Source organism: Mesocricetus auratus, unplaced genomic scaffold (assembly GCF_017639785.1).
Source record: "Mesocricetus auratus isolate SY011 unplaced genomic scaffold, BCM_Maur_2.0 Super-Scaffold_100004, whole genome shotgun sequence".
Lineage (NCBI taxonomy): Eukaryota > Metazoa > Chordata > Mammalia > Rodentia > Cricetidae > Mesocricetus > Mesocricetus auratus.
The window spans coordinates 92,485,265-92,510,953 of record NW_024429189.1 but is presented as its reverse complement, the minus strand read 5'-3'; the positions used below and the strand labels follow the sequence as shown (position 1 = coordinate 92,510,953).

At 40.8% G+C, this 25,689-nt stretch overlaps 1 protein-coding gene across 7 annotated transcripts in view; it reads right to left on the bottom strand.

The window, feature by feature from the left end:
* Positions 1-25,689, bottom strand: part of Galk2 (galactokinase 2) — a 117,736-nt gene that overhangs the window by 80,085 nt on the left and 11,962 nt on the right. For all 7 annotated transcript variants that reach the window (XM_021226302.2, XM_040746217.1, XM_013112386.3 and 4 more), the window contains exons 2-5: positions 25,098-25,186; positions 19,250-19,373; positions 13,182-13,272; positions 9,662-9,808 (exon numbers count right to left, since the gene is read on the bottom strand). In XM_021226302.2, coding sequence (XP_021081961.1) covers positions 9,662-9,808; positions 13,182-13,272; positions 19,250-19,373; positions 25,098-25,186 — 451 coding nt within the window. The remainder of the gene's footprint in view (positions 1-9,661; positions 9,809-13,181; positions 13,273-19,249; positions 19,374-25,097; positions 25,187-25,689) is intronic.

The window sequence follows — 25,689 nt, the reverse complement described above, 5'->3', positions numbered from 1 at the left end:
ACACTTATTACCCAAACCCCATCACTAGCAACATGGAAATTTCACAACAGTAGGGATTTCCTGGATTTTTATAGGATTTTTACAGTTGGATCTCCCAGTGTCTATAGCAAAGCCTGGCACACAGTAGGTGTTAGATAAATGTCTCCCAGTCACTATCTCCACCGCTCAGTATATTAAATTTATGCAGTACCCGAAAAGTCTATCTTCCCTGGCTGCACTCCTCATAGATCCAATTATATTCCTATGAAAACACTGTGTGTTTCACCAAACAAACAGGATTCTTGATACCAACTACAAGTTTCACTACCTATGTCAATGGACCACAACCTCCAAGGAAGCTTTTTATGCCCAACCTCCACTCTGGGTTACCTGGAATTACATGGATTATTTTTAACAAGATGCCAAAGACATGCACACAAAGAATGTTCCCAATCCCACTGTTCCTCTTCCATCAACCACAGTTGCCCCTTGGGCTTCAATATGGGGCACGCAGCACCACCCACACAGCTCTCCTCTCCTCTCAGATCCTCCACAGCACATCACTTGCATAGACCAGCACACCACAAAATCAGAATGTACATGCACCTATCCCCCACGGAAAGAGGGAGGAATTTAGGAGTAGAAGCCAGCCTAATACACCTTGGTGCTTAGAACTAGGAGTTAGCTGTAACAGTGTCCCAAAACAGCAAGCTGTCTCCAGCATCTTTACACGATACTTAATCCTTTGTGGGTTCCAAGAACAGATTAAAAATGAACATGGGGAGTATGATGCCGGCTACATCATGAGATAACAGAATGCAAGCATGCCTTGTGAATGAATACCCCAGCAGTGAATTCCCCTGCATGACCAGTCTTGACCTTTGATACTTAAGCCTCATCGGTGCAGCACTTAGTGTTTTAACACATCACAACTAAGGCATCTGCCCATTCAAAATTGATCAAGACTGGCAAAATCATACTGCATCTATACCCCCATTTCCTTGTGTTTTAGACTGTATAAGCTCTATGTTCATCAGCAAATTGTCATTGCACAAAAAAAAAACTTGAATCTTGATGTGAATGTATCTATCATGGACTTTTACATGATCACCTTCTCTTGTCCCCCCCTCCTGCTTCTTACTGGTCACCTTCCTCCTCCCACATAGCCTCTTCTCTGCTTCAGATAACTAAGCCTGAATAGGCCTGACAGCTGGCTACAGCATGTGCAGTAGATATTTCTTGATGGCTAGCCTGGGTTTGCCAGAGGGTCTTGACAACAGCAGCTGAGTCTGACAAGAGATGACATGGACCTATGGACAGTGACCACGTCACCTCAGCAGATACCAGCTCAGGGGATCCCCTCCCCTGGGGCAGGGTAGGGGAGTATATAAGGCTAACCCCCTCCTGGAATAAACTGAGCTTGTTTCAACTTGTTCCCAATTCCTGTGTCGTTAGTGTTGCACCTACTTTCCCCCACCTCCAAGGGACATCTGTCGGGATCCTGCAACATTTAAGCCTTTTTTTTTTTAAATCTAGATTCTACTTAAGGAAAAAAATGTGATATTTCTGGAGCTAGCTTGTATTAACAAATCTGAAACCCTCCAAGTCTATCCATTTTCCTCCAAATGACATGTTTTCTCTCCTTAATGGCTGAATAGTACTCTCCTGTGTGTATGCATCATGCTTGCTTTACCCATGTGTCTATTGCTGGATACCTCAGCTGATTCTATAACATGGCTGTTGTAAATAATGTTACAGTTCATAGATATGCAAGTGTCTCTATTGAATACTGCATTCAGTTATACAGTGGCCTGCCTTAGTTGGGTTTTTATTGCTGTGAAGAGACACATTTTTAATTGGGGTGGCTCACTTACAGTTTCAGAGGTTCAGTCCATTAACACCATGGCAGGGAGCATGGTGGCATGTAGGCAGCTATGTTACTGGAGAAGTAACTGAGAGTCCTACATCTTGCAGGCTACAGGAAGTCAACTGAGACACTGGGAAGTATCCAAGCATAGGAAACCTCAAAGCTTGACCCCACAGTGACACATTTCCTCCAAAATCACTCCAATAAAGCCATACCTCCTAGTAGTGCCTATGAGAATATGGGAGGGCAGTTACATTCAAACTACTACATGGTCTATCTGGATCATAAGATCATTCTATTTTCACCTTTTTGGGGGACCTCCATAGTTATTTCCACAGCATTATGCTAACTTACATTCCTACCACAAGCACTAAGGGCTTTTTCCTTTGCCTCATCCTCACAAGCATTTGTTGTTTGATGGGCATTTCCTGGAGGAGTGAGGATATTTAAAGATATCTACAGAGGAAAAATCTACATCCACATCCTGAAGTGTCCACATCATGCAGAGTCCCAGGACTCTAGGTGTCAACAGAGAAGACACAGGCATTGCCACACAAAGTAGCTGCTTGTTACAACCTCATTCTGTTTGATATTCAGAAAAATTATGTGGTTTCCCTCCTACTCCTCTGGTGTCTCCACAGATGACACTTGACTCATTTTCTAACACTGCAGGAAACTGGAGGTTCTGAGCTAAGGAACAATGCATTAGAATCTTCCCCATTTAAAACAATAATACACTCCAGCTTAATGCCTTTACATAGAACATCTGGGTTTCTGGAATGAACTACTGTCATCAGTGGGAGATGCCTGTGTTCTCTTTGTTCCTTCCACCTAAAGCTCCTCTGGGATTTGGCCATGTCCCAGTGGCCCTTGTTCTCAATGTCTAGCATTGATGACTGAGATCCATTGTGCCGCCTTCTTCCAGTTTCTTTCTGCTCCTGGTCGTTCAGGCCATCCATTGCCTCTCTTCCTTCTCATGCTATTCATTTCTCCTTCCTATTCTTTATTTTCACCGAAGGGTGATACACACACAATCTAAAGGAGCAAATGGAGTACAGACTTAGAACAATTGAAGCCTCCAGCTGTCACACTTCTCAGCAGTGCATCTAGGAGCAAATGCTTTCTCCTCTGCTCCTGCTTCAATGATTGGACCGTTTCAGCCTAAACTTTTTTTGTTTTTTGGACAGGACCTCACTATGTAATTTGGGCTGGCCTGGAACTCTCTATATAAACTAGGCTGGCTTCAAACACATTATTCTGCCTGCCTCTGCCTCCCTAGTGCTGGGGTTAAAGATGTGTGCCACCATACCCAGCCACACTATCTTAAACTCTATTGCCTTCCTAGCAAAGAAATAAGAATTTGGCCCATCTTTCCTTTCCCCTTACTCTTCCCACCTTTCTCAATGACGTTATGCTGAAAATCTTGGTTAAAACTTTATTCCTTATGTCAATTATTGAGACTACTATTTATATACACACCAATACTTTGAAAAAATATCTCGCATGTCTAGTCTTTTGTTTTTCTTGTACTTAATAACTGCCTAATACTCTTATTTGCCTAGCACTATGTATGTGTGGGGATATATATATATATATCTCCACATGAGCTTCATGAAGCTCTACATGAGCTCTGTAAAGTCTCTCAGCCCACTTTCACATGTGGTTAAGTTAGATTTCTTGCTTTTAAGTTGTTAAGATGTTTAAGTCCTATTTCTTCCCATCCCACTTTGAATTTGTGCAGATTCTTATCCATCAGGTGGCATGAGTGCTGGGCAGGACTATCCTTCCTGGATTTTTATTTCCTAGTTCCCGTGCCATCTTCTTTCTTGTTTTGCTCCCAAATTTGGGGGCAGGAGTAATATCCCTCCAGCTTTTATGTGTTACAGGTTAAAAGTGTTTTATTCTATTTTCATAGTTGATTATTTCATTTAAACAGGCAGTCAAAGTTAAAGGTCACTGAGTATACGTTAAAAATATTGCTGAATTGCCTAGTATCTTCCAATGCCCATTTTGAGGAATATTTCCACTCCTGATCCTTCAATTGTAAAAACCTTCACTTTCTTACTATTCTATTTCCTTGGTCTTAGCTCTTGAGATTCCCAGTGGCAACTTCAGCCTGGCCTTCCTTATTTACTACTCAAATACCAGGGAGCCCTTTCTAAACCGTGGCATTTTACGTATCTGGTGGGTTGGGAGTGGGGTGGAGGTTTCACGACACACAAGTACTGAAGCACACAGGGGAGGTCAGAGCTAAACTTCCATAGTCTATCCCCTCCCTCACCACGTGGATCTGCACGGACCTCCTGCTTGCAGGCTTGGCGGCCCTGCCCACTGAGCATCTCACAGTCTCCAGTGAGGACTTCTCTCTGCCTCTGTTCTACAAAGTCATGCACTGCTTCCCCGTCCACTTTCCATCTCTGCATCTTAGAGTTCCAGGCTATTTATATCTCTTTGGTATATCAAAGACAGAACTTGTATTTACATTTCCTAGTTAGATTTGTTGTTTTTCCTTTAAATACATTGTCATTTTGGAGAAATAGTATTACTTTTAGTGGCTGCTTTCACTGTTTCTTCTAAATAGTTGAAATCTTCGGGAATTAGTTCACAAATTTTCTTATTTTTCACTCAATTACCCGTTCCTTTTTTTCCTATTTTACAAGGTAATTTTTCCAATCCTTGTATTTGATTTTCTATGTTAGCAATTACATTCTCCATATCTGAAGTTTTTATCATCTGCTCTTTAATCAGGCACTTGATATCTTCTCATCAGACTGAGAACACAATGTCTTCTTCCTTCTCAGTATCGTCTGTCCTGTTAATTCCTGCATTCTCTATTCTGTTCTGTCTGCTTCATTTTAGACATTTTTCCCAAAATTGGACTATCCTCTGATGCTTTATCATAGCTCAGAGTGAGTCAGTAACACACAAAGCTTTGGACATGACTTGTAACAGGGTCACATTGCATGTCATGGGTCGTGTTGGAGAACTGTCACAAGAGGGTTCACTGAGTTCTCTCTATGAACACTCTGGCCCTCCCAGTAAGGTGTGAGTTGATAACACTGCCAGTGTGCTAGAGCCGACCTGAGCATGCAGAACTAGAAATTGCACTGTTCAGAAGCAAAATATTCTTTAATTTCCCAGTTACCAAATCCATTTCCTGCCTTGCCTTTCTCAGTGGTCAGTGTCCTTAAATCCAGAAGTCTCTGTGTTTCTCCAGGGACTGGCACATGTGTGGTGGGATGGCCCCAGGTGAGACAGCTTCAAGGGTCTAACTAGTCCTCAGTAAAAACACTCCCCACCTCACCCCACCCTGTCATCCTACCCTGTTGTCCTCCTGTCCTTCCCTGAGACTGTGGGATGAGTCAGCTTGCTTCTATCTATGTCTCCTCCCGTGGCACTTAGCGTTGACCTTTCTTCATTCTGCTAAGTCATACACCGTTCTCCCGTCTATTTTCCATCTAGTGTTTCCTGGTTTCAGGTTCATCAAAGACAGAACTTGTGTTTGTGTTTCCTAATCTTCCCTGCTTCGGAAAAGAAGACTTGAGTACAAGATGAAAGCATAGGTGTGCCTTATGCTGACATCTTTTCCCTAACTTCTTTACTAAGCTGCCTGCTTTGCTGCGCCTACCACTACCATTCATCAGTTCTGGTATGTCAATAGGCATTGTTTTACTAGCTTCCACCCAGAAACCTTTAGTTTACTAATTAATTAATACCTTCCACGCCTGCATTCAATGAACACAGCTAAATGGCATTTTCAGTGAAATAACTGGGAAGGTTTCAGTCACCAATGCCTGTGGACCCTGGTATCCTTATGAAACACACTGGTTATCCCCATCCTGCCCCTGCAGTCCCACAGTACTCTCTGCCCCTGGAGAAGGGCCTCTGTCCTCTGCGGATGGACAGCTCCCCCACTCACACGCACTCCTTGTCATTTCCATCCATGTTACCGGTATTCTCCTGTTGCTAGGCTTCAACAACGCTGCTCCAAGGCTGCTCCTAGCACTGCATGGCTTCTAACTTCACCAAGAAACTCTTCCTAGACCATTTCTCAGACCTGGTGCCTCTACAAATACCCGCTTATTAAACTCACATAAGTCCTATTCTATGCGCCATTTGTTTCTTACCAGGGCACTAATTAAAACACAAATAAAATGGAAGAGTGTGAACTATCTCGTATTTACAGTCCCCTGACTTCTTGTGCTTCTGATGTCATAAGAGCCACATGTATAGTTGGCACTTAAAGATTCTGAGAAATTATGCTTTTCTTCCCCAATCAAGATTCTGTTTCATTTCAGCAAGGGAACAAAACAACAACCAAACCTCTCTTTATAATTATGCTTCCCTAGAAAATATAAATATGGTCAGGACAACTTAGACTATCAGGTAAAATTGGGGCACATATGTTGTTCCTCTGGACTCAGATAAAAAAAATTAAACTCCCAAGTATAATTCTAAAAGCTCAAGTGTTTCTTTTTCTTTTTTTTTTCTTTTTCTTTTTGCTTTTCCCTTAGACATTTATATCAAGGGTCAGAGAAATAGAGGGAAAGAAAAGGCAATGGTCCCATTTAAAAAGAACAGTAAATTTCTTGACTTCAGCTCCCTCTAGATGGTAGAACCTTCATCTCTGTACAAATTGACAGACTTTTATAGCCAACGAACATTCCCCCTCCCCTATCTCCCACAGAACCTGAAACTCATTCCAGATAGGTGGCGTGGAAACTCCTGGGGCCTTACCTTCTTGGCCTCTTGACAGCAGCTAACAAATCTGCCTGTCGCTCACATCACGAAGGATTGTCCTCCTTGTCTTTGCTGTCCCTCCTTTCTGACTTCCCTACCTCCCAGACTACCCTTCAGTCTCCGCAGCAGACAGCCACTGTGCACATGACTCACACACTCTTGCACCCTAGCACTGTGTCTTAGTCTTCTCTACCTTTCTACCTTACAACACCTGTCTTACCCCCTCCAGAGATTTCAAAAGTCAATAAAAGATGGACACTGTGGTCTGGCCATTATGCCAACCAGAGGATTTTAAGTCTGGGGACAGACTAGGATACCCTGTCTCAAAAACTAGAGTTAATTATATAACTGATGATCCTTAAAAATTATACATAGATATAGATATAAATATAGGTAACTGCTGGAGGAATTGCTTCACAACTGAGAAGTTCTATATACGTAGGTTTCTCATGTTCAACACTTGGCTTCACCTCAGGTCACAGTGCCATCTAGAGCCCTACTCCAAGGCACCACACAAAGCCAGAGACTTGAAAACATCTTTGACTATTTGTTGTCCTCTATCTTCATACCCAGTCAATGCTCACAACCTGCTGATTCTGTCCAAGATGGATCTTAAGCTGAATATCCAATTCCTTTCTCTCTCACCCCTACTCCTGCACACTAAACCATGTCTTTATTGCTAATATTGCTACTTTTAAGTTTATAATACAGTCATTGTGATCTTTCTAAGATACAGATATAGTCATGTTACCCTCTTCCTAAAAGTAAGCCCACTACTATCTACATGAAGCTCAAATTACTCCACATCTTAGCATTTGGTCTCTAATATGATCCAGTTACTATGGGTTCAAGCCACATTCAGCATCTTTTATCTTCTCCAACTCCCCAAGATTATTTTACTCCCCTTGTGTTCCTTACATCTGCTAAAATGATTATCTGATATAGTCTCATCTTCATACTCCCTGCTTTCCTTTCTTCAAAAAATACACAGTAGTATAGGCTAGGTGTGGTGGCACACGATCTCGAGAACACCTTTATCCCAGCACGTGGGAAGTGGAGCCAGGTTCATCTCTGTGAGTTCAAGGCCAGCCTGATCTACACAGTGAGCTCTAGGATAGGCAGGGCTACATAGAGACTCTGTCTTAAAAAAAAGTAGCATTTACTTCACCCATTGATCTACAGTTTGGGAAGTCCAAAATTAAGGGGCTCCATCTTGTTTCTAGGCTAACATCTTAAGCCTTTAAGTCCTTGGTGTCTCGGCTTAGATGTGCTCCCTGAATCTAGGCTAGACTTGCCCTTCTATCACACTTTTTAACTACATCACATTCTCTGATAGCTGCTCTTTATCTGTATCTGTTAAAATCATCAGCATAGTGAAGTAAGATCACATCTATTTATTTCATCCATGCTACAGGATTTCCCAGCACAAAGTTGTCGCTTAATAATGTTTAAATGTTGTGGTTTAAATAAGAAAAGCCCCCGCCCGAAGACTTGTGTGTTGAAGGCTTTGGTTCCCAGCTGGTGGCTGGCACTTCAGAGAAGACACTGAATCATGAGGGTACTGACAAGATCAACAGACTAATGTATTAATTAGATTGATTAGTTCATAGTTGGATGAGCTATTAGGAGCTGTGCCTAGTAGAAGAAGTGAGTCACTGAGAGCATGAAGGGCTCTGGCTTATCATCAATACCTCTCTTTCCTCCCCACTACTCACTCTCCCTCCCTCGCTCCCTCCCCCTTCCTCAGTGTCTAGCATGAACAGCTTGGCTTTACCCTGCTTTGTGTCCCATACTCTGCCTTACACAGACCTACAGCAATGCAGCCAGCAAACCGTGAAACTGAGATAAATGAATCTTTTATTCCTTAAGCTGTTCACCTTGGGTATTTTTTGCAACAGTCAGCAGACTGAAATAAATGATTACTAAACTAACTATATCAGATTAAAAGTTGTGCCAGACAAGGCAGAGTTCACATATAAATTTTTCTTTCTCTTCTCAAATAATACAGCAGTAAGCAAGCTAACTCTCCCATGAAACAAGACTGTTTTTGGTAAAGGAAGTCTAAATCTTTGTTTTCTTCTTCATTTCTCCCTTTCCCATATATAAAATTTTCACTATAAAAAATTAAACACACTTCTCACAAACTAAGAATATGACTAACTTTCTCTTGATCGGCCTAATGCTAGTCTGTTCCTAAACTACCTATGAACTTAAGTTTACATATGTGGATTTAAAGTAGTGATTCTCAACCTGTGGGTTATGACCCCAAAGGGGTCACATATCAGACATCTTTCATATTCAATACATGCATTACAATTCATAGCAGTAGCAAAATTACAGTTATGAAGTAGCAACAAAAATAAGTTTATGGTTGGAGTTACCACAAAATAAGGAGCTGTATTAAAGGGTTGCAGCATTAGGAAGCTTGAGAACCACTGATTTAAAAGAACCTACAATAACCTTTCTCTTGAAGCAGAACACCCATGTACTTATTAAATCTTAGTGCACCTGCTCTGAAGTGCAAAACCAGAGATTTCTGCCAACTTGGAAAGATGTTCTGACCTCAGGTAGGATTCAAGTTTCCTTAAGGTATGCTTTGTCTTTGAAGAATATTTTTGCCTAACCTACTGATATTGGGTATTAACAGACATACATTTGGTTCCTTTCTTGCCAATTCTCTATGCTTTCTGCCCATGGCCTATCAATACTTAAGGTTTTAGATAAAGAAAAACAATCCAGGCCAAGCCACGAGGCCTAAAATGTCTTGCTCTGAATGTATCTTGTCAATAAGAAGACTTTCTTTAAAGTGACAAACTTCTACTCAAGCTCCATATACAATCCAAGAGCAGTTCACTATAGCCATACAGCCCTGCTACCTGGCTGTCTGGAGACTACCAGCAGCCCTACAGTGACCAACCATAGACAGAACATGTTACATTACAACACTTGCCACAAATGTTGGCTTTTCCTTTCTGGTTAAGGCAGGTTTTCAACATCAAGGAAGACATTCATTCTGATTTTGCAGTGCAGAGGCTGTCTTGGAGGTTTGATGAGGTTAACATCACAGTCACTTACCTTGGATAGACTCATTCCCAGAACTGTGAGAGTCACTAGCCCAGCACAGCAGACCAGAGCACTGGAGCTGGAGAGGCCCGAACCTGGAGGGATATTTCCATCTACCAGGCAGTTCATTCCAGTCAGCTTGCTAAGACCAAAGTGTTCCTAAGAAAAAAAGAGCAACACAACCATAGTCATTTCAGTGTCGGGGTCAAGACAGTAGAAACTTCTATCATTCCATAGAGAAAAGAAAGTCTACCAATAGACACCAAGCTGTAGTAGAAACTGGTGTAAGTCAACACAGTGGAAGCTACCCATGCCATCTGATTTAATGGCACTTGCCCACAGGACAAGGCAATCTGAAGATGACTTCATTTTCAACAAAAAGTTACTGATTCACTTCTTAAACTGCCTCAAATGATTGTTCTTTGAATATCAACTGATTTGAACAAGTATAGAAAAATTATAAAGCAATCATAATTCAAGTTGCCCAGCAAGGCAAGAACTCCCCAGTCACCAGTGAGTAGGTTGAGCTTTAGCCTGCCAGCGTCTGGTATGAAGTCTAATACAACAGCAGATGTTTCCTGGGGTTTGGCCTCAGGAGGCCCTCTGAAGAAAAGCAGCTCCAACTCTATCAACTCCATTTATCATAGAGAAAAACCTAAGCAATAAGAGGTTAAGAGACCTTTTTGGAGATCACACAAAGGACTCTGGGAGACTAAAGACTCTGAGACTTTCCTAAAGTCACTGGGAGTGAGACACAGCACTGAGTTCCAGTTGAGGACTTCACTGCTGTGGCAGCTGGGGCCAGCAGTATCTCTATCACTAAATGTCTGTCAGTTATATGAGGAAATTCAGAGTTTTTACTGGAGCTATTGATAGAATTTGGCCATCTAGAGCTTTAAAGACAGCCAGAATAGAACTTAGGTATAAATTGTATTAAAGACCCCCAAAGGAGACAGGGAAATTTTTTACAAACAGGAAAACTCAGCTAAGCCAGACTCTGAATTAAAGGCAAAAAATCTATAATGTTCTTGAACTGACGTGTAAAACCAGATTTGGGGTGATACCATTTTATAATCTTTGTTTAGAATTAAAAATAAACCCAGCACTCCCTCCTCTTCAATAAAAACATGGTCTTCTTCAGAAACTTCTCAAATAATTTAAGACCAAAGTACGAGAAACTATTACATTACCTAATTATGCATTTCATCATACATACTCTTCTAGGGAGAGATTTCAATAGGCAATTTAGCCTAGCCAAAGGAACAACAAAATGCTGCAAATAAAGACTAGTTTTGTCCTTAATTTTTTTGTTCTTTTTTTCTTCCTTGGAAAAAGTCATGCGCCACAAAAGACAAGAGTCAGATGTGCTTCCTGACTCCAAGTCATTCTAAACTCTCCTTCCAGAAACACAAACAAATTATACACTGAAGACGTGCTGCTGCCAACGCCCCTCCTCACAGAACATCAGGCAGCCCACTCAAAAGCAGCAGTCCTCGGGGAACGCTATACATTCAACCATAAATGATCCACATAGTATCTTGAGTGTGACTCATACTTACAAACTTAGCATGCAATGTTTAAGTTCAAAAGTCACAGCAGACTGAAAAACACAAATGGGTTGTGCCAAATTCTGTAATAGCTCTATCCCAAAAGGATAACATGTTCAATTGCACATAAACAGATTATCCCTTGGATCTTTCTAGTATCTTAATTTGAAGGTTTCTGGACTGGATAACATTGAAATTACTTTTCTTCCGAAAGTTCATTGTGCAAACGTGTTTTTGCACAGAAGTTGTCAAACTAAAAAGGAAGGCTTTAAGCCCTTAAAAGGATCCAAAACAATACAAAAAAACATATATAGATTTAGATGTAGATAGACAGACAGCTAGATAGATCACTTTACCATATGGTGTAAAAAGGCGTGTTGTTTCAAGGAAGGTCAAATTACATTTGCCTGACCAATGCTTCCAAATACTCTGCCATCTAATTCCCACTAATGTGGATAACAATCCAGATGATTTGAAGATTTAAAACAGGCCAATAACTTTTCCCAGAAGTTATTACAATGTGTCTGGAAAAAGACACATTCTCAAGAAATGAATGCTACACTCCTAGGCCAGACCTCCATGACAGCAGCACAGAACTACACATCCCAAGTTACTCTGACGGGCTCTGTGACAACCATGTCACTGAGTCCTAAGCTTCTTGGGACAGTTTTGGATAGGACCTCTGGGCCACTTGGATCACAAGCTCTCAAAAAAAAAAAAAAAACAGAAAAAAAAGGCACATTTACTCATTTTCTTTTGATTCACAAAGACAAAAAGTCTATTTCTTAATATCCTTTATCTATGATGTTACACGAGTCACTACAGCTGAAATAATTATTGAGTGGATGCTAATTTTAAAAATAAAGTTAAGGAGCTGGAACGTTGTCTCAATGGTTAAGAACATTTGTTGCTCTTACAAAGGACGACCTGGGTTCCATTCCAAGCACCACAAGGTGGCTCACAACGGTCTGTAACTCCAGTCCCAGAGGAACTGACACCCTCTTCTGGGTTCTGTGGGCACCAAGCATGCATGTTATGCAGTGACATACATGCAGATAAAGCATCCACACACGTAAAAAGAAACAGATATATTTTAATTATTAAAAAATAAAAGTAATACAGCCAGGCGGTGGTGGCACATGCCTTTAATCCCAGCACTCAAGAGGCAGAGGAAGGTGGATTTCTGAGTTCAAGACCAGCCTGGTCTACAAGAGCTAATTCCAGGATAGCCCCCAAAGCCACAGAAAAACCCTGTCTCGGAAAAAAACATACATACATACATACATACATACATACATACATACATACATACATACATAGAATAGAATAGAGTTCCCACCAAAAGAAACATAAGAGTGAGTGGTTCTGAAAACAGCAAGCATTGGTTTTCTGTTTGTGCTTTATACATTGTTACTCATGAGAAAAAGTGCAAACGTTCCACTGTCCTCTTCTTGCACACAATGCTGGGATTTAAATTGAGATTCAGTCTGTGTTTCTAGGAAACTACTCACAGGAATGCCTTTCACTATATCCCTTTTAGTCTCACCTGGGCAAGAAGGAAGAACGTTAGCTGTCATCCCCAGATGCCGAAGGGTTCCAGCATCATGACATTCTTGCAACAGCTCTTCATTGAATAGCAGTGACATCATTTCACAGATAAAGCCAAGACTTAACACAAATTAACAAAGCTGCACTGAGCTCACATTCAAATCCACAGCTGTTCTAAGTCCCATTCCAGTACACTCCCATCTATCCCCAGAACACAATGTAAATACTAGGACAATCTCTCCTCGTGGCACATTTAATGATGCATAGTCAATCAAATGAAAAACCGTTACTGTCCCTGGCACACACTACTCAAAAGCAATCATACCTTCCCCACCCTCAGAAACAGAGGTTAGCAAAAGTACTGAAAGGTGACCAAAAACACGAAAAATCTAGAATAACATGAAAATCATCTCAATGGCTGAGAGGTGTCTATTTACCTGGATTCCTTTAAATCCACATAGGAAGTAGTTGTGCCATAGAGGTTTGGTTTTGTCAATACAGATGTTATTAGCACTAGTACTGAAGTCTCTGAAAAAAACAAGACCCATTAAGTCTGTATGGCTTGAGAGACAAAAATAAATGGCTGACTGCTGCCCTCTTGTGACAAAACAATAAAACCGTGTATCCTTTTCTATTTACTTTCAATGAATCTCACAGCCTCCTGCAAACAGGAACACCTCCAGTTGCTAAAGGCTGAGAGAGATGCTGTAGTAGCCTCAATGGCTAATCTACCTCTAACTGGCCCTTTCATTTCCAAAATCAGATGGGAAACTGCGTACTTTAGCGTAGTTCACATCCATTTTCTCTCTCATGTTAGTCCTCATTAGCCAGTGTAAACCACACGTTTCCCTCTAGGTCTGCTACTCGGCAGATGCCCCAATGAAACAGAAGTACTCAAAGCTTTCTTTACCCCACATTCTCTGATACCTATCTAATCTGACTATCTGCATAATTTAAGTAAAAGAAATAACAAACAAATGTATTTTAAAGGGAGAAAAATAAGACACTGATATGAATTTACAATTAAATAAACAACTAGATGATGAAAAGGAGAAATTGTTTTTCATAATAAAATGCCAGGCACAGTGAGATGGCTCATGGGTAAGGTTGCTGTCATGTAATCCAACAACTGGATCCTTAGAACCCACAGAAAGACAGAATTGATTCTACAAAGTTGTCCTGACTTCCACACATGTGCTATAGAATGCATGCCACACATGCATATCACTCACACACACACACACACACACACACACACACACACGATGAACAAAGTATAATGTCAATTAATCAGTATAAAAGAAAAACGAAAATATTAAAATACTGAATGTGAATTCCATGATATTGGCTTCATCAATGGATGTTTAGAGAGTGAGGGTTTAATAAAAACAAGCTATATACATAGACTGGAAGCATTATCTCCTTACCACCACCAGGTACTCATTAACTGGAAGAAGAAAACAGTAACTCTGTGTTAGAAAGTTACTGGTTCGGTACAGTAGTCGGTCTGCTTCTCTGAATTACTCAGAAAAGCCTGGCTCTCCTTTCCTCCTACCTCTATTCTACACATGCCTTCCCTAACACTTCGGGCTTCCGTCTTCCTTCATAGTTTAAGAAGCATCCATATTGGCTTTTCTTTAAAGGTCTGGTAGAGTTCAGCAGTGAAAACGTTGTAGGCCTCAACTATTTATAATATTTTTATTAATTCCTTGAGAATTTCATACAATGTATTTTGATCATATTCTCCTCCCCACATATCTCCACAGCCCCTCCCAGGTCCACCCCACTCTCCCCAATCCCAGTCAATTTTTTTGTCCTCTGTATTTGTTTTTTAACCCACCAAGTCCACTTTGTGCTTCCCATTTATTCTTTGGTGTGGGGCCATCCAGGGAGCATAGTCAACCTACCAAGAGCCGCATCACTAAAGGAAAATTGGCTTTCCCTCTCCCAAGAAGCCATCAGCTATCCATAGCTACTCAGTTACAGGGTGGGACTCACAATCTCCTCTCCAGTCCATGCTAGAGTGTTGACTGACTTCACCTTCAGCAAGCAAGATGATATAAATGTCCCATTTGTAACTAAGCATCCCACCAGCAGTTACTCTCTTCACTTTGGTCAGCTGTGAGTTTCTGCACTATCTACAGTCTATGTGGTTATCCCCATAAGATTTATGCCACTATTGCACACATGGGCATATCTTTCCACACCAGTAGTTCACAGGGTTCACAGCTGGGTAAGACTCATGATGACTATTTTTCCCTAGCAATCTACATAGTATCTCCTACTACTATGAAAATTAACCAACAGGGATGATGTTACCTGATCAAAATTAATGTTATTTCTTCATGTCTCATAACCAAAGTGTGTAGTGTCTTCAGCAATAGGCCTTACCAAATTGAAAATACGTTTGCTTAGTTGAGGTTTGGGGGGGGTGTTATTGTTTTGTTGTTAGTTACTGCTTGAATCTCATTGCTTGTTTATCAATATCTACAAGCTGTTGATCTCGCACCAGTTTAATCTGGGTAGAATATATCCATCTAAAAATTCATTCACTTATTTTAGATTTTCCAATATTATAGGCTATAAGAAGACATCAGAAAATGGATTTATCTCCCATGCTCTTGGGTAGGTAGGATCAAGATAATAAAAATGGAAATCTTACCTAAAGCAATCTACAGATTCAATGCAATCGCCATCAAAATCCCAACACAATTCTTCACAGACCTTGAAAGAACATTACTCAACTTCATATGGAAAAGCAAAAAACCCAGAATAGCAAAAACAATCCTGTACAATAAAGGAACTTCTGGAGGCATCACCATCCCTGACTTCAAACTCTACTGTAGAGCTATAGTAATAAAAACAGCTTGATATTGGCATAAAAACAGACATGTGGACCAACAAAGACCCTGACATTAATCCATACAACTATGAGCACCTGGTTTTTGACAAAAGAAGTCAAAAAGGTACAGTAGAAAAAGAAAAGCATCTTTAACAAATGGTACTGGCATAACTGGATGTCAACAGGCAGAAGATTGCAAATAGATCCATATCTATCGCCATGCACAAAACTCACATCCAAACGGATCAAAGACCTCAATATAAATCCAGTTACGTTGAACCTGACAGAACAAAAAAAATAAAAAATGGGAAGTAGCCTTGAACGCATTAGCACAGGAGACCACTTCCTAAATATAACAGCAGTTATACCACTCTTGGGCATATTCCCAAAGGATACTCAACCATACCACAAGGATACTTTCTCAACAATAGTCTTAGCAGCATTGTTCATAATAGCCAGAATCTGGAAACAACCTAGATGCTCCTCAGCTGAAGAATGGATAAAGAAAATGTGGTACATTTACACAACCTACTGATTTTTGATTTGGCTTGTTCTTGTTCTTCCAAGACCCAGGGATGAATTAAGCTAATTATTTGAGATCTGACTTTTTCTATTTTATTTATTTAACACCCTCCCCTCCTCCACATACCATGGCATGTGTGTGGAGTCAAAAGATGGCTAGTGGGAGTCAGTTCTCACCCTCCAATACATGGGACATTGACCTCAGGCTGTCAGGGTTGACAGTACCTTGTTTTCCCCATTAAACCATCTCACTGGCCCTTCTCTGGTTTTAATTTATGCACATAGAGCTTTACACTTCCCTTGCAGAACTGCTTTCATGCATCTCCTAACCACATTAATTAAAATCTGAGTATACTATGCTAGTTTGGCATTGTATGGTAGTAATATCAAACACCTGTGGTTGCTCTCCCAGTTAATATCCCACTCAGAAAAATATGGAGAGCTCTTGGGCTGAGGAATTATTTTCTAAACTACACATTCTACCTCAATCAAGTCCCACTTGGACATTGCAAATACTTAAACTAAAAGAATATAGCTGTAAAAACAGAAAAGCAAAATAACACCAAACACATAAATCCCAATGCAGTAACATAAGAAACACACACACATGCACAAAGGGTAAGATAATGCCTCTAAAAGTATTAATCTTACAGTAATGGCATCTGGTGTGAGTAAGATAAGTGTTGGCAGAGTTTTGAGAAAATGAACACTTCAGTACTGCTGGTAGGAATGCTATTTGGCTCAACCATTATGGAAAACAGTATGGTGTTTCTTCAAAAAATTAAAAACAGAACTAGCACATGATCCAGGAATCCTTCTGCTTGGTATACACACCCAAGGGAAATGAAATCAGTATCTCAGAGAAACATCTGCTATCCCCATGTTTACTGTCAGGTTACTCACAATAACTAAGGTATTTAGGAACAGAAAGACCATATAAAATTATACAACTGTATCTCCTATAATTTGCAAATCAAATACATAATATAGTCATGTACCATTTAATAACAGGGATATAGTGTAAGAAACTTATCATTAGTCGATTTTGTCATTGTATAAACAATATAGAATGTACTTAACACAGACATAGACGGTTTAGCCTACTACATACATATGTATTTGGAATATTCACCACTATAAACCTACACAGCATGCTTTTATGCTTGTGATGGTTTGATGACAACGGCCACCAAAGTTTCATTTATCTGCATGCTTAGTCCTCTGTTGATGAAATATTTGGAAGGATTAGGAGATGTGGCCTTGTTATGTCTGGCCTTGGAGAAAGTGTCAGTAAGGGTGGCTTTGGGGTTTTAATATCCCACAGTAGGTCTTCTCTCTCTCTCTCTCTCTCTCTCTCTCTCTCTCTCTCTCTCTCTCTCTCTCTCTCTCTCTCTCTCTCTCTCCCCCACTCTGCCTGTTGCCTGTGAATTAGGATGTAAAGCTCTTAGCTACTTCTTCAGCACCATGCCTGCTTGTGTGTCCTCATGTCCCTGTCATGATGATAATGAATTAACCCTCTGAAACAATAAGCAAGCCTCCAGTTGAATGCTTTCTTTTATACAAGTTGCCTTGGTCCTGGTATGTCTTAACAACAACACACAGTGACAAAGACAATACTGAACACTGTAGCTGACTATAACACAGTGACAGTATTTCTGTATCTGAATCTATCCAAACAGAAAAAGCTCAACAAACATATTGTAAGTGTAAACAACTGAAACTAGCACTGATATAGAAAACATAACAGAGGGAGCATGAAGGACAGAAAGTTGTGGTGAGTGAATGAACATGACGGCCAAGAATATAATGCGCATGACTAGACTTTATAAATGTACACATAGCCGGGCGGTGGTGGCTCACATCTTTAATCCCAGCACTCGGGAGGCAAAGGCAGGCGGATCTCTGTGAGTTCGAGGCTGGGCTGGACCGACAGCCTCCAAAACAATACAGAGAAACCCTGTCTCGTAAAAACCAAAAAAATAATAAATAAATAAATGTACACATAAATGACATCAAATTTATCTCAAAGGTTCTTTTTTGATAAATTAACATTGCCTTACTATAACTTGTTTTATTTATAAACCTTTTAATTTTTGAAACTTTTGACCCTTTTGTGGTAATTCTTTGCTTAAAATGCAAATATTATAAGCAGTAGTAGTTTTTCAGTCCCATATATTCTCATGGGGTCATCATTGACCACAATACTGCTGTGTGGCACTGGACTGTACAAGTAAAGCTTATGCAGAAAAAAAAACAAAGTTGGTTCAGCATTGGAAAATTCACCAGAGTAATCCACCATATGTTTAAAGAGGACCACGAAGACTGGACAGACATTTAATACAATTCAGTACACATAACTGATTTCTTAACATTTTGGACCCAGGATATGTCCTAGAAACATCCATTACACATCATACTATCTTATACTAAGACTAAAACTTTGAAGAAAACAGACAATACAACATTAAAATCATAGAGTGCAAACCTGCTGAGAGATACAGCTAAGTGAGCAATGACTGTGCAGCATGGTAAGATTCTTTGAGAAGAGAATTAGACAGTGCCATAGTAACGAAGGACAGTTAGCCTATACCTGACTTTATTGAGACAGTTACCTCAGCAGATACTCGATACTTTCTGGGCAAGAACAAATTATTTTCATGTTTGCACAGCTCAATACTTGAGACAATGCCTAGTACATGACAACTCTTCAGTAAATGCTTCCTTTTTACACTTATGTATTTAGCTATTCATTCATTTACTATGTATGTGTGAGAAAGAGTGTGGCATGTATGCATCATGCCACAAATGTGGAAATCAGAGAACAACCTGCAGGACTTGGTTCTTTTCTATCATGTGGGTTTCTGGAGATCAATTTTAGGTAAAGGCACTCAATATCCCTGAGCCATCTTGCTTCCTAGTAAATGTTTCTTCAATGAGTGTGCAAACGAACATATTTAGTAGTGACCTGGGATGCTGATAAATGCCAGGCAAGAAATATCAATAAAGTATATGATTTAGCTGGAATCCAATATTTTCTAGAGTCTATCTACATTCAGATACATTATTGCATGCTTACACACACACACACACACACACACACACACACACACTCCCTACCCACCAGCAATACTAATTACTCACGGATACAAGGGGTTTGTATTGGCCAGCTGCAGAGTGTGTGTTTTCACGGGTTCCACAGCTATTAGCATATCTTGTTCCACAGCCATGGGAAGAACAGAGTACCCACAGTAATCGATGTGCTCTCCTGGACAAAAAAGAAAGCAGATTTTAGCAAGCATAGAAATAAAAGAAGCTCAACCTAGCTGTATGAACAACAATTGCTGGAGAGGACCACAAAAGCTTCCAGGCTGACTGGGTAGAAACTAAATGACCAGAATCTGGAGAGTTTTAAGTCAAGTGACCTCACGCATCTTTAGCCCACTTAGAAGCCATTTGTGATGCACTGCTCTATGTGACCTAGTGTCCTTGTAGCTAGTAGGTAAATCCTTTGGGATGCATGAGCAGATCCATTAATCTTTACCAACCAAAAGCCAATAGCAGTACCATCAGGTAGGTAGCATCTGCAGCCGAGAACTGAGAAGTCTCCACCTTGCTGTAACCTGTCTGCCTAATGTTTCCACCAATATATCTGAAAAGTGTCTTGATGTGTGATTTCCTTTCCTGATAATGTAAAACCTCAGGAGAATGTTGGAACATGAGGTTGGAGTAAACTGTATCTGTGTTCCCAAGACATGGTCACTCATAATTGGTTCCAGAATAAATTTTTATCCCCTTTCAGGTGAAAGCTATGATTCTTGCTTAGATAGCTAATATACAGGAGAAATATGGCCACAGTTTAATCAAAAGTAAAATACTATAGGCAAACAGATACTCAGTTTCTTTTTATCAAACATTTTGAGGCAACTTCTGCTAGTCATGAATAATTCATTTTTGTTAATTTGGAGATTTGGAGGCTCCTTTATATCTTAAGCTTATTTTTCCACTTTCTAACTCGTTTTGTTTTGTTTTGCTTTTGTTTTCTTTTTTAACATCATTTTTTGTTGATTATTTGGAAATTTCACATTCACTTCCAATCCTCCCAGGTCCACCCCCACCCTGCCCCCCACCACTTTTGTAACCTCCCCAAAACAAAAGAAGAAGAAGAAGAAGAAGGAGGAGGAGGAGGGGGAGGAGGAGGAGGGGGAGGGGGAGGGAGAGAGAAAGAAAGAAAGAAAGAAAGAAAGAAAGAAAGAAAGAAAGAAAGAAAGAAAGAAGAAATACCAAGTCCAAATTGTGTCCAGCCCCTTAAAAAAAACTTAGTCCTTCCCCACCCCTACCCCCATCAGAAGCCATCAACTATGAACAGCTAGAATTCAGCATTTTCATCACACTTTTTTAAGAGTTCTCTTCAATGGCTTCCTGTTCACTCTTTTTTTCTTTGTTTTGTTGGCTTGGGTTTTTTTATTTTGTAGAGGGGGATGTGGAGGGAGAGAGGTTGCCACAGAAACCTTCTATGTCTCTCACTCTCAACTGTGAGTATCAGTCATCGATACCACTGTAAAAGAAGCTTCCTTGCCCTAACTTGTCAGCAGCAGCATGGATCATGGACTTGCACATGGTTTCTGACTACAGCATGGACCACAGACATCAACATGGCCTCCGGTGGTAACATGGGCCACAGACATCAACACGGTCTATGGCAGCAACACAACCCACAGATGTAGGGAGAGACTACCTGCAGCTTTAGCCATGTCCCGACGTGAGGGAGAGGGGAATAGAGAGAGGGCCGCCTGGCTGGGAGCCAATAGAATGCTTCCCTGCTAAGTGACCTCTCTCTTCATTAAATATTTTAGACTCCTTCTTTTCCCATTGCAGTGATTTCCGAGACAGCTGGTTCCAGAAGTGGAACTTAAGTTTGCACAGCCCCCGAGGTGAGTGTTCACAGAGCCCCTGCCCCCAATGTCTTGGTGTCCCAAAAGGCAGCAGCTTCCCGAAAGCTGCACTGGACTGTCTCCCCTCCGTCCCCCATCTCTCCAGCCCAGGACCGCACTGTGGCCCCTGCCCCATCTCCAGACATCAACATGATCTATGGCAGCAACACAACCCACAGACATCAACTTGGCTTCAGGTAGCAGCACAGACCATGGACATCCACATGACCTTTGGCGGTAACATGGGCCATGGACATCAACACAGCCTCTGTTGTGACCATGGCCCATGGTCACAAAAAATCACAGACACCAACATGGCTCTCAGTGATTCCACAGATTCCAGACATCAACATGGCCTCAAGCAGTAACATAGATCATGAGCACTAACATGGCTCATGGAGGCAGCACAGACCTCGGACATCAACACTGCCTTGAGGTAATACAGACCACAGACATCAACATGGCCTTCAGAGGTAACACAGGCCATGGACATCAACATGGCCTCCAGTAGACACATAGACCAGAGACAAGCACACAACTTCCAGCCACAGAAAGGACCACAGACACCATTGTGGCCCTTGGCAGCAGCACAAGCCATGGACTTCAACATGGATTCAGATGGCAGACCATGAACATCTCTTTGGTGGAAACATGGGCCATGGACATCAACACGGGGCCCAGCAGCAGCAGGTTTCAGCAGCAGCACAAACCACAAACATCAACACAGACTCTGATGGTAACGGAAACCACAGATACTAACATGGCCTGTGGTGGCAACACAGGCCATGGACATCGACATGGCCTCCGTCACATTCTAATTTACAACAATCATTTCCGAATTTGTTATGTGACTACAAAGTATCAAGCTGATTAACATCTTACTATGGATAAGAAGCTGTTTATTTTCCTGGACATGTATCTCATCGTTCCTTTGGTAGACGATAACCAATGAGGAAACACGAAATTAACAGGTAACAATTCAGCTGCACAATTCTATTTTTATTCCACATATTGTTATAGCAGACAAGGCTTTTGCTTCTGCATTGATATTCTCTTTAGAATGGGATAATAAGGGCCTTTTATGGATTAACAATGACATGTGAAAAACTAATTTACAAAGTTATATTTCTATCCAATAATCAAGAGGAAAGCAATATGAATCAAGTAAAAAACACATATTAGAGACATGGATAGGGCACCCTTTCTGCTGGAAGGTTACAGCATGGGAGGCAGCCTGCTGAGAGTGAAAATAATTCCTTTGTCAAAATGTATTTAAAAGAAGAAAAACACCCACCCTGGGTGAGCATCCTGGAGGAAGAGAGCAAGAACCACTGGGAATGAAGGGTAACAAACTGATTATTTCCTCAATATGTTAACAAAACTTACACTTATTCTTTTAACAGACACTGAGATTCATTTTGTCTCTATCCCTGTCTCACTAATACTGGGATCACACCCCCACATACTTTACTGAATCAGTAAATAAGAATTCTTTGTTAGGAGAACCCTACCCCACACAAGGGGAGCTGGCTGTGCTCTGAGGACACTGCTCCTATAGATCCGCTAGTAATGAGGAGCTGATGCCTTCTGCCCCTCCTTTCAGGCCCCTTTCCTCATCTCTTGTCTTCTGAGGCTCTACCATGTTCTCCCCTCTTCACAGCCCCCTCTCCATCCCAATCCCACAGTAACCCTGATGACATCCAGATAAATGACCTGGTCCAAAGCCCAAGCCCTCCTTCCCCTTGACCATCTTCCCCCATGACCCTGCATCCAATTGCCTAATTCCCATCACCTCCAACCTTTATCGAACTTTTATAAGACTTGAACTTCAAATCTCATCACTGAATCTCCCTATCCTGCATGTCTCTGCCTGCTTGTCCCATGCCACGCCCTGCCTTCTCTTCTCCATCCTGGAAGTTCCTCTTCCCTTCCTTTCCTTTGCTACCCAGCACAGGTGCCAGATTTTATTGCTGTACCAGTTATCCTGACCATACTGTCAAATTCCCTGTCCCATGTCATCCTCTTCAAACTCCAGTCAACAAATCCCTAACCTACCTCAAAACCACATACATTACACATAGTGAGGCAGGAAAATGCAAGTGCTGAGGCAGGAAAATGCAAGCTTTGCATTCACAACCCACAAGTTCACCTTAACCCAGGTCTCAGTGCTTTCCAGCAAATGAGTTTTCTTCAGTCATTCACTGTCTCCCTTTTTTCCCATTTTTCTTCCCTCTCCTTAAAATCTCAGTCCTACTCACAGAAATGTCCTCAGTCCTCTACTCACAATTATACATAAATGTCATCAAGGTGCATTCTTTTCTTCCTTGCCTCCTGTTAAAAGGGTTGAAGCTGACAGTGCACTACGCTCCAGACACCAGCCTTCTTGCCTTTGCAAGTGTTCCTCCACCAAGTACTCCCTTCTCAATTACAGGCAATGGCTCCCTCTCCATTGATTTTTTATCCCTATTAGAAACCATTCCCACTGACCACTCTCAAATATTCTTTCTGTGAAATTCCTAAGTCCTCTGTTATTTGCTTCAAAATAAAAAACATGGCCGAAGTTGACAATGAAATCTGGTTAATAAGTGCTTGCAAGTGCTTTGCATTATCCAATTACTTGTCTTATAAATTTGTATTTTTCATTATAAAAGTGGTTTTGAGTTTCCCATGGACCCTGAACTTTTCTTGGTTCCCCATACAGTTTCTTACGACAAGTCTTACTCATCCTAGAGGTTATAACTTACAGCATCCCTGCACACATCTCCAGATCCTCCACATACTGCATCCCCTTCTCAAAAATTTGAGATGTGTACATTTAGCTTAAGTATCTTTGCTCAAATAGAACTATATTTAGGCTTGAAATGAGGAGAAAAGACAAACAAGAGGCACCTCTGGTTGAGCTTTTGCATGCCTGGCACTGCTCATCAACAGCAGCCCCTGTACAGACTCCAACCAACCCCTAAGTTCCACTGACACAGGGTGAAGATGACACTGAGCATCTAGGGACTGTCATACCTGCCATTCTACTGTGGGTTCTACCAGGACAGCTACCGCACATAAGATCAACAGTGGTCAAAAGAAGGGCAAAAGACTTCCTTTAACTATCTATGTTCCACTTGACATATGTTTTGTATTTTTGTTTTGGTTTGGTTTTTCAAAACAGGGTTTCAACTGGCTGGCCTAGAACTCTCTGTAGACCAGGCTGGCCTAGAACTCAAGAGATTCACCTGACCTGCCTCTGCCTCCCAAGTGCTGGGATTAAAGGCATGCGCCACCACTTGACCTGTGTATAACAAACTCTTGTTATACTTTTCCTTGGCTTCCAAAGTACCACTTAAGATAGTTAATTTCAAGTATGGACTTGATTTAGGGATACCTAGATCGCTTGAAAGTGTTATTTCTGGATTAACATGCATGTCCTGTGTTGCTGTTTCTCTAATACGTCTTTCCCATTCTCCCTCCTTCCTCGTGTGTGTGTGTGTGTGTGTGTGTGTGTTATATTTTCCTAAAATATAAAAAACATGACTTTCTACAAAAATTTTACTAGTAATACAAATGTGTGTGAAGTTTGCTGTGCAACCATGAACAAAAAAATTAGAGGAAAATGAGAATTTAAGTGCTATACGAGGTTACATTTTTTATCATATCTACTTTTCCTTTCCAGGGGAAAACACTCAAACCTGGTTATAAGAGTTAAAAGCTGGAAATAACTTTATGTACAATAAAAGAAAATTGTAAATTTAAAAACACCATCTTATTAACCTATTTAAAGACATTAAAATAATAATTATAACCTCTTCAGGAACATAAGAAAATATGATATATTAAACACAAAAGAATGAGTTGATATACAATCTACAACTGTACCCATTATTATACATTTATGAAAACAGGTTATACACAAAACTACTAAAATTTGCTATTTAACACTAAAATGTAGAAAATTACAAAGTATTCCCCTGAAGTAACAAAAACAAAATACAAATATACCTAATGAACCTGGAAAATCCAGACCACCAGAGGAAGGGGGGGGAATCAAAAGAAGAAATTCAGAATACCTATTATGTTGACTCTTCCTGGGGCTCGAACATAAAACTTGGGTGTGGACCCAAACTTTGAGTTAAACATCTCTTTTAGCTTCAACAATCTGAAAAACAAGAGTAGAATATCTCAAGACAGTATGTGTCAGGAAACCCATGCAGGCTAGGAATATACCAGTGACAGTGGATAAAGCATGTGAGAGCCCTTAGCATCGCAGGCAACACACATACACTGTAGACTGTCAAAGGTCAAACAGACATATTGCAGTGATATATTGTTTATGATCTAATAAAACCACTGAAGATCAGAATGCAAAGCTAGTCACAGCTATAGAAGCTGAGCATCGGTGACACACATCTTTAATCCCAGGACTTAGGAGACAGAGGCAGATGGATCTCTGTGAGTCCAAGACCACCTTGGGCTACATGAGAGTGAATCAGTCTAAATGAGAAACAGAGCTTGTGCCTTTAATCCCAGCACTAGAGAGGTATACAAGGAAGAAGTAAAGGGTCTCATGTGGGATTCAATTTCCAGCCACAGCAAGGACAGAATCTCCCCAGCTGAGGCAGAGGTAAGAGCTAGTGGCTGGCTGCTTTGCTTTTCTGATCT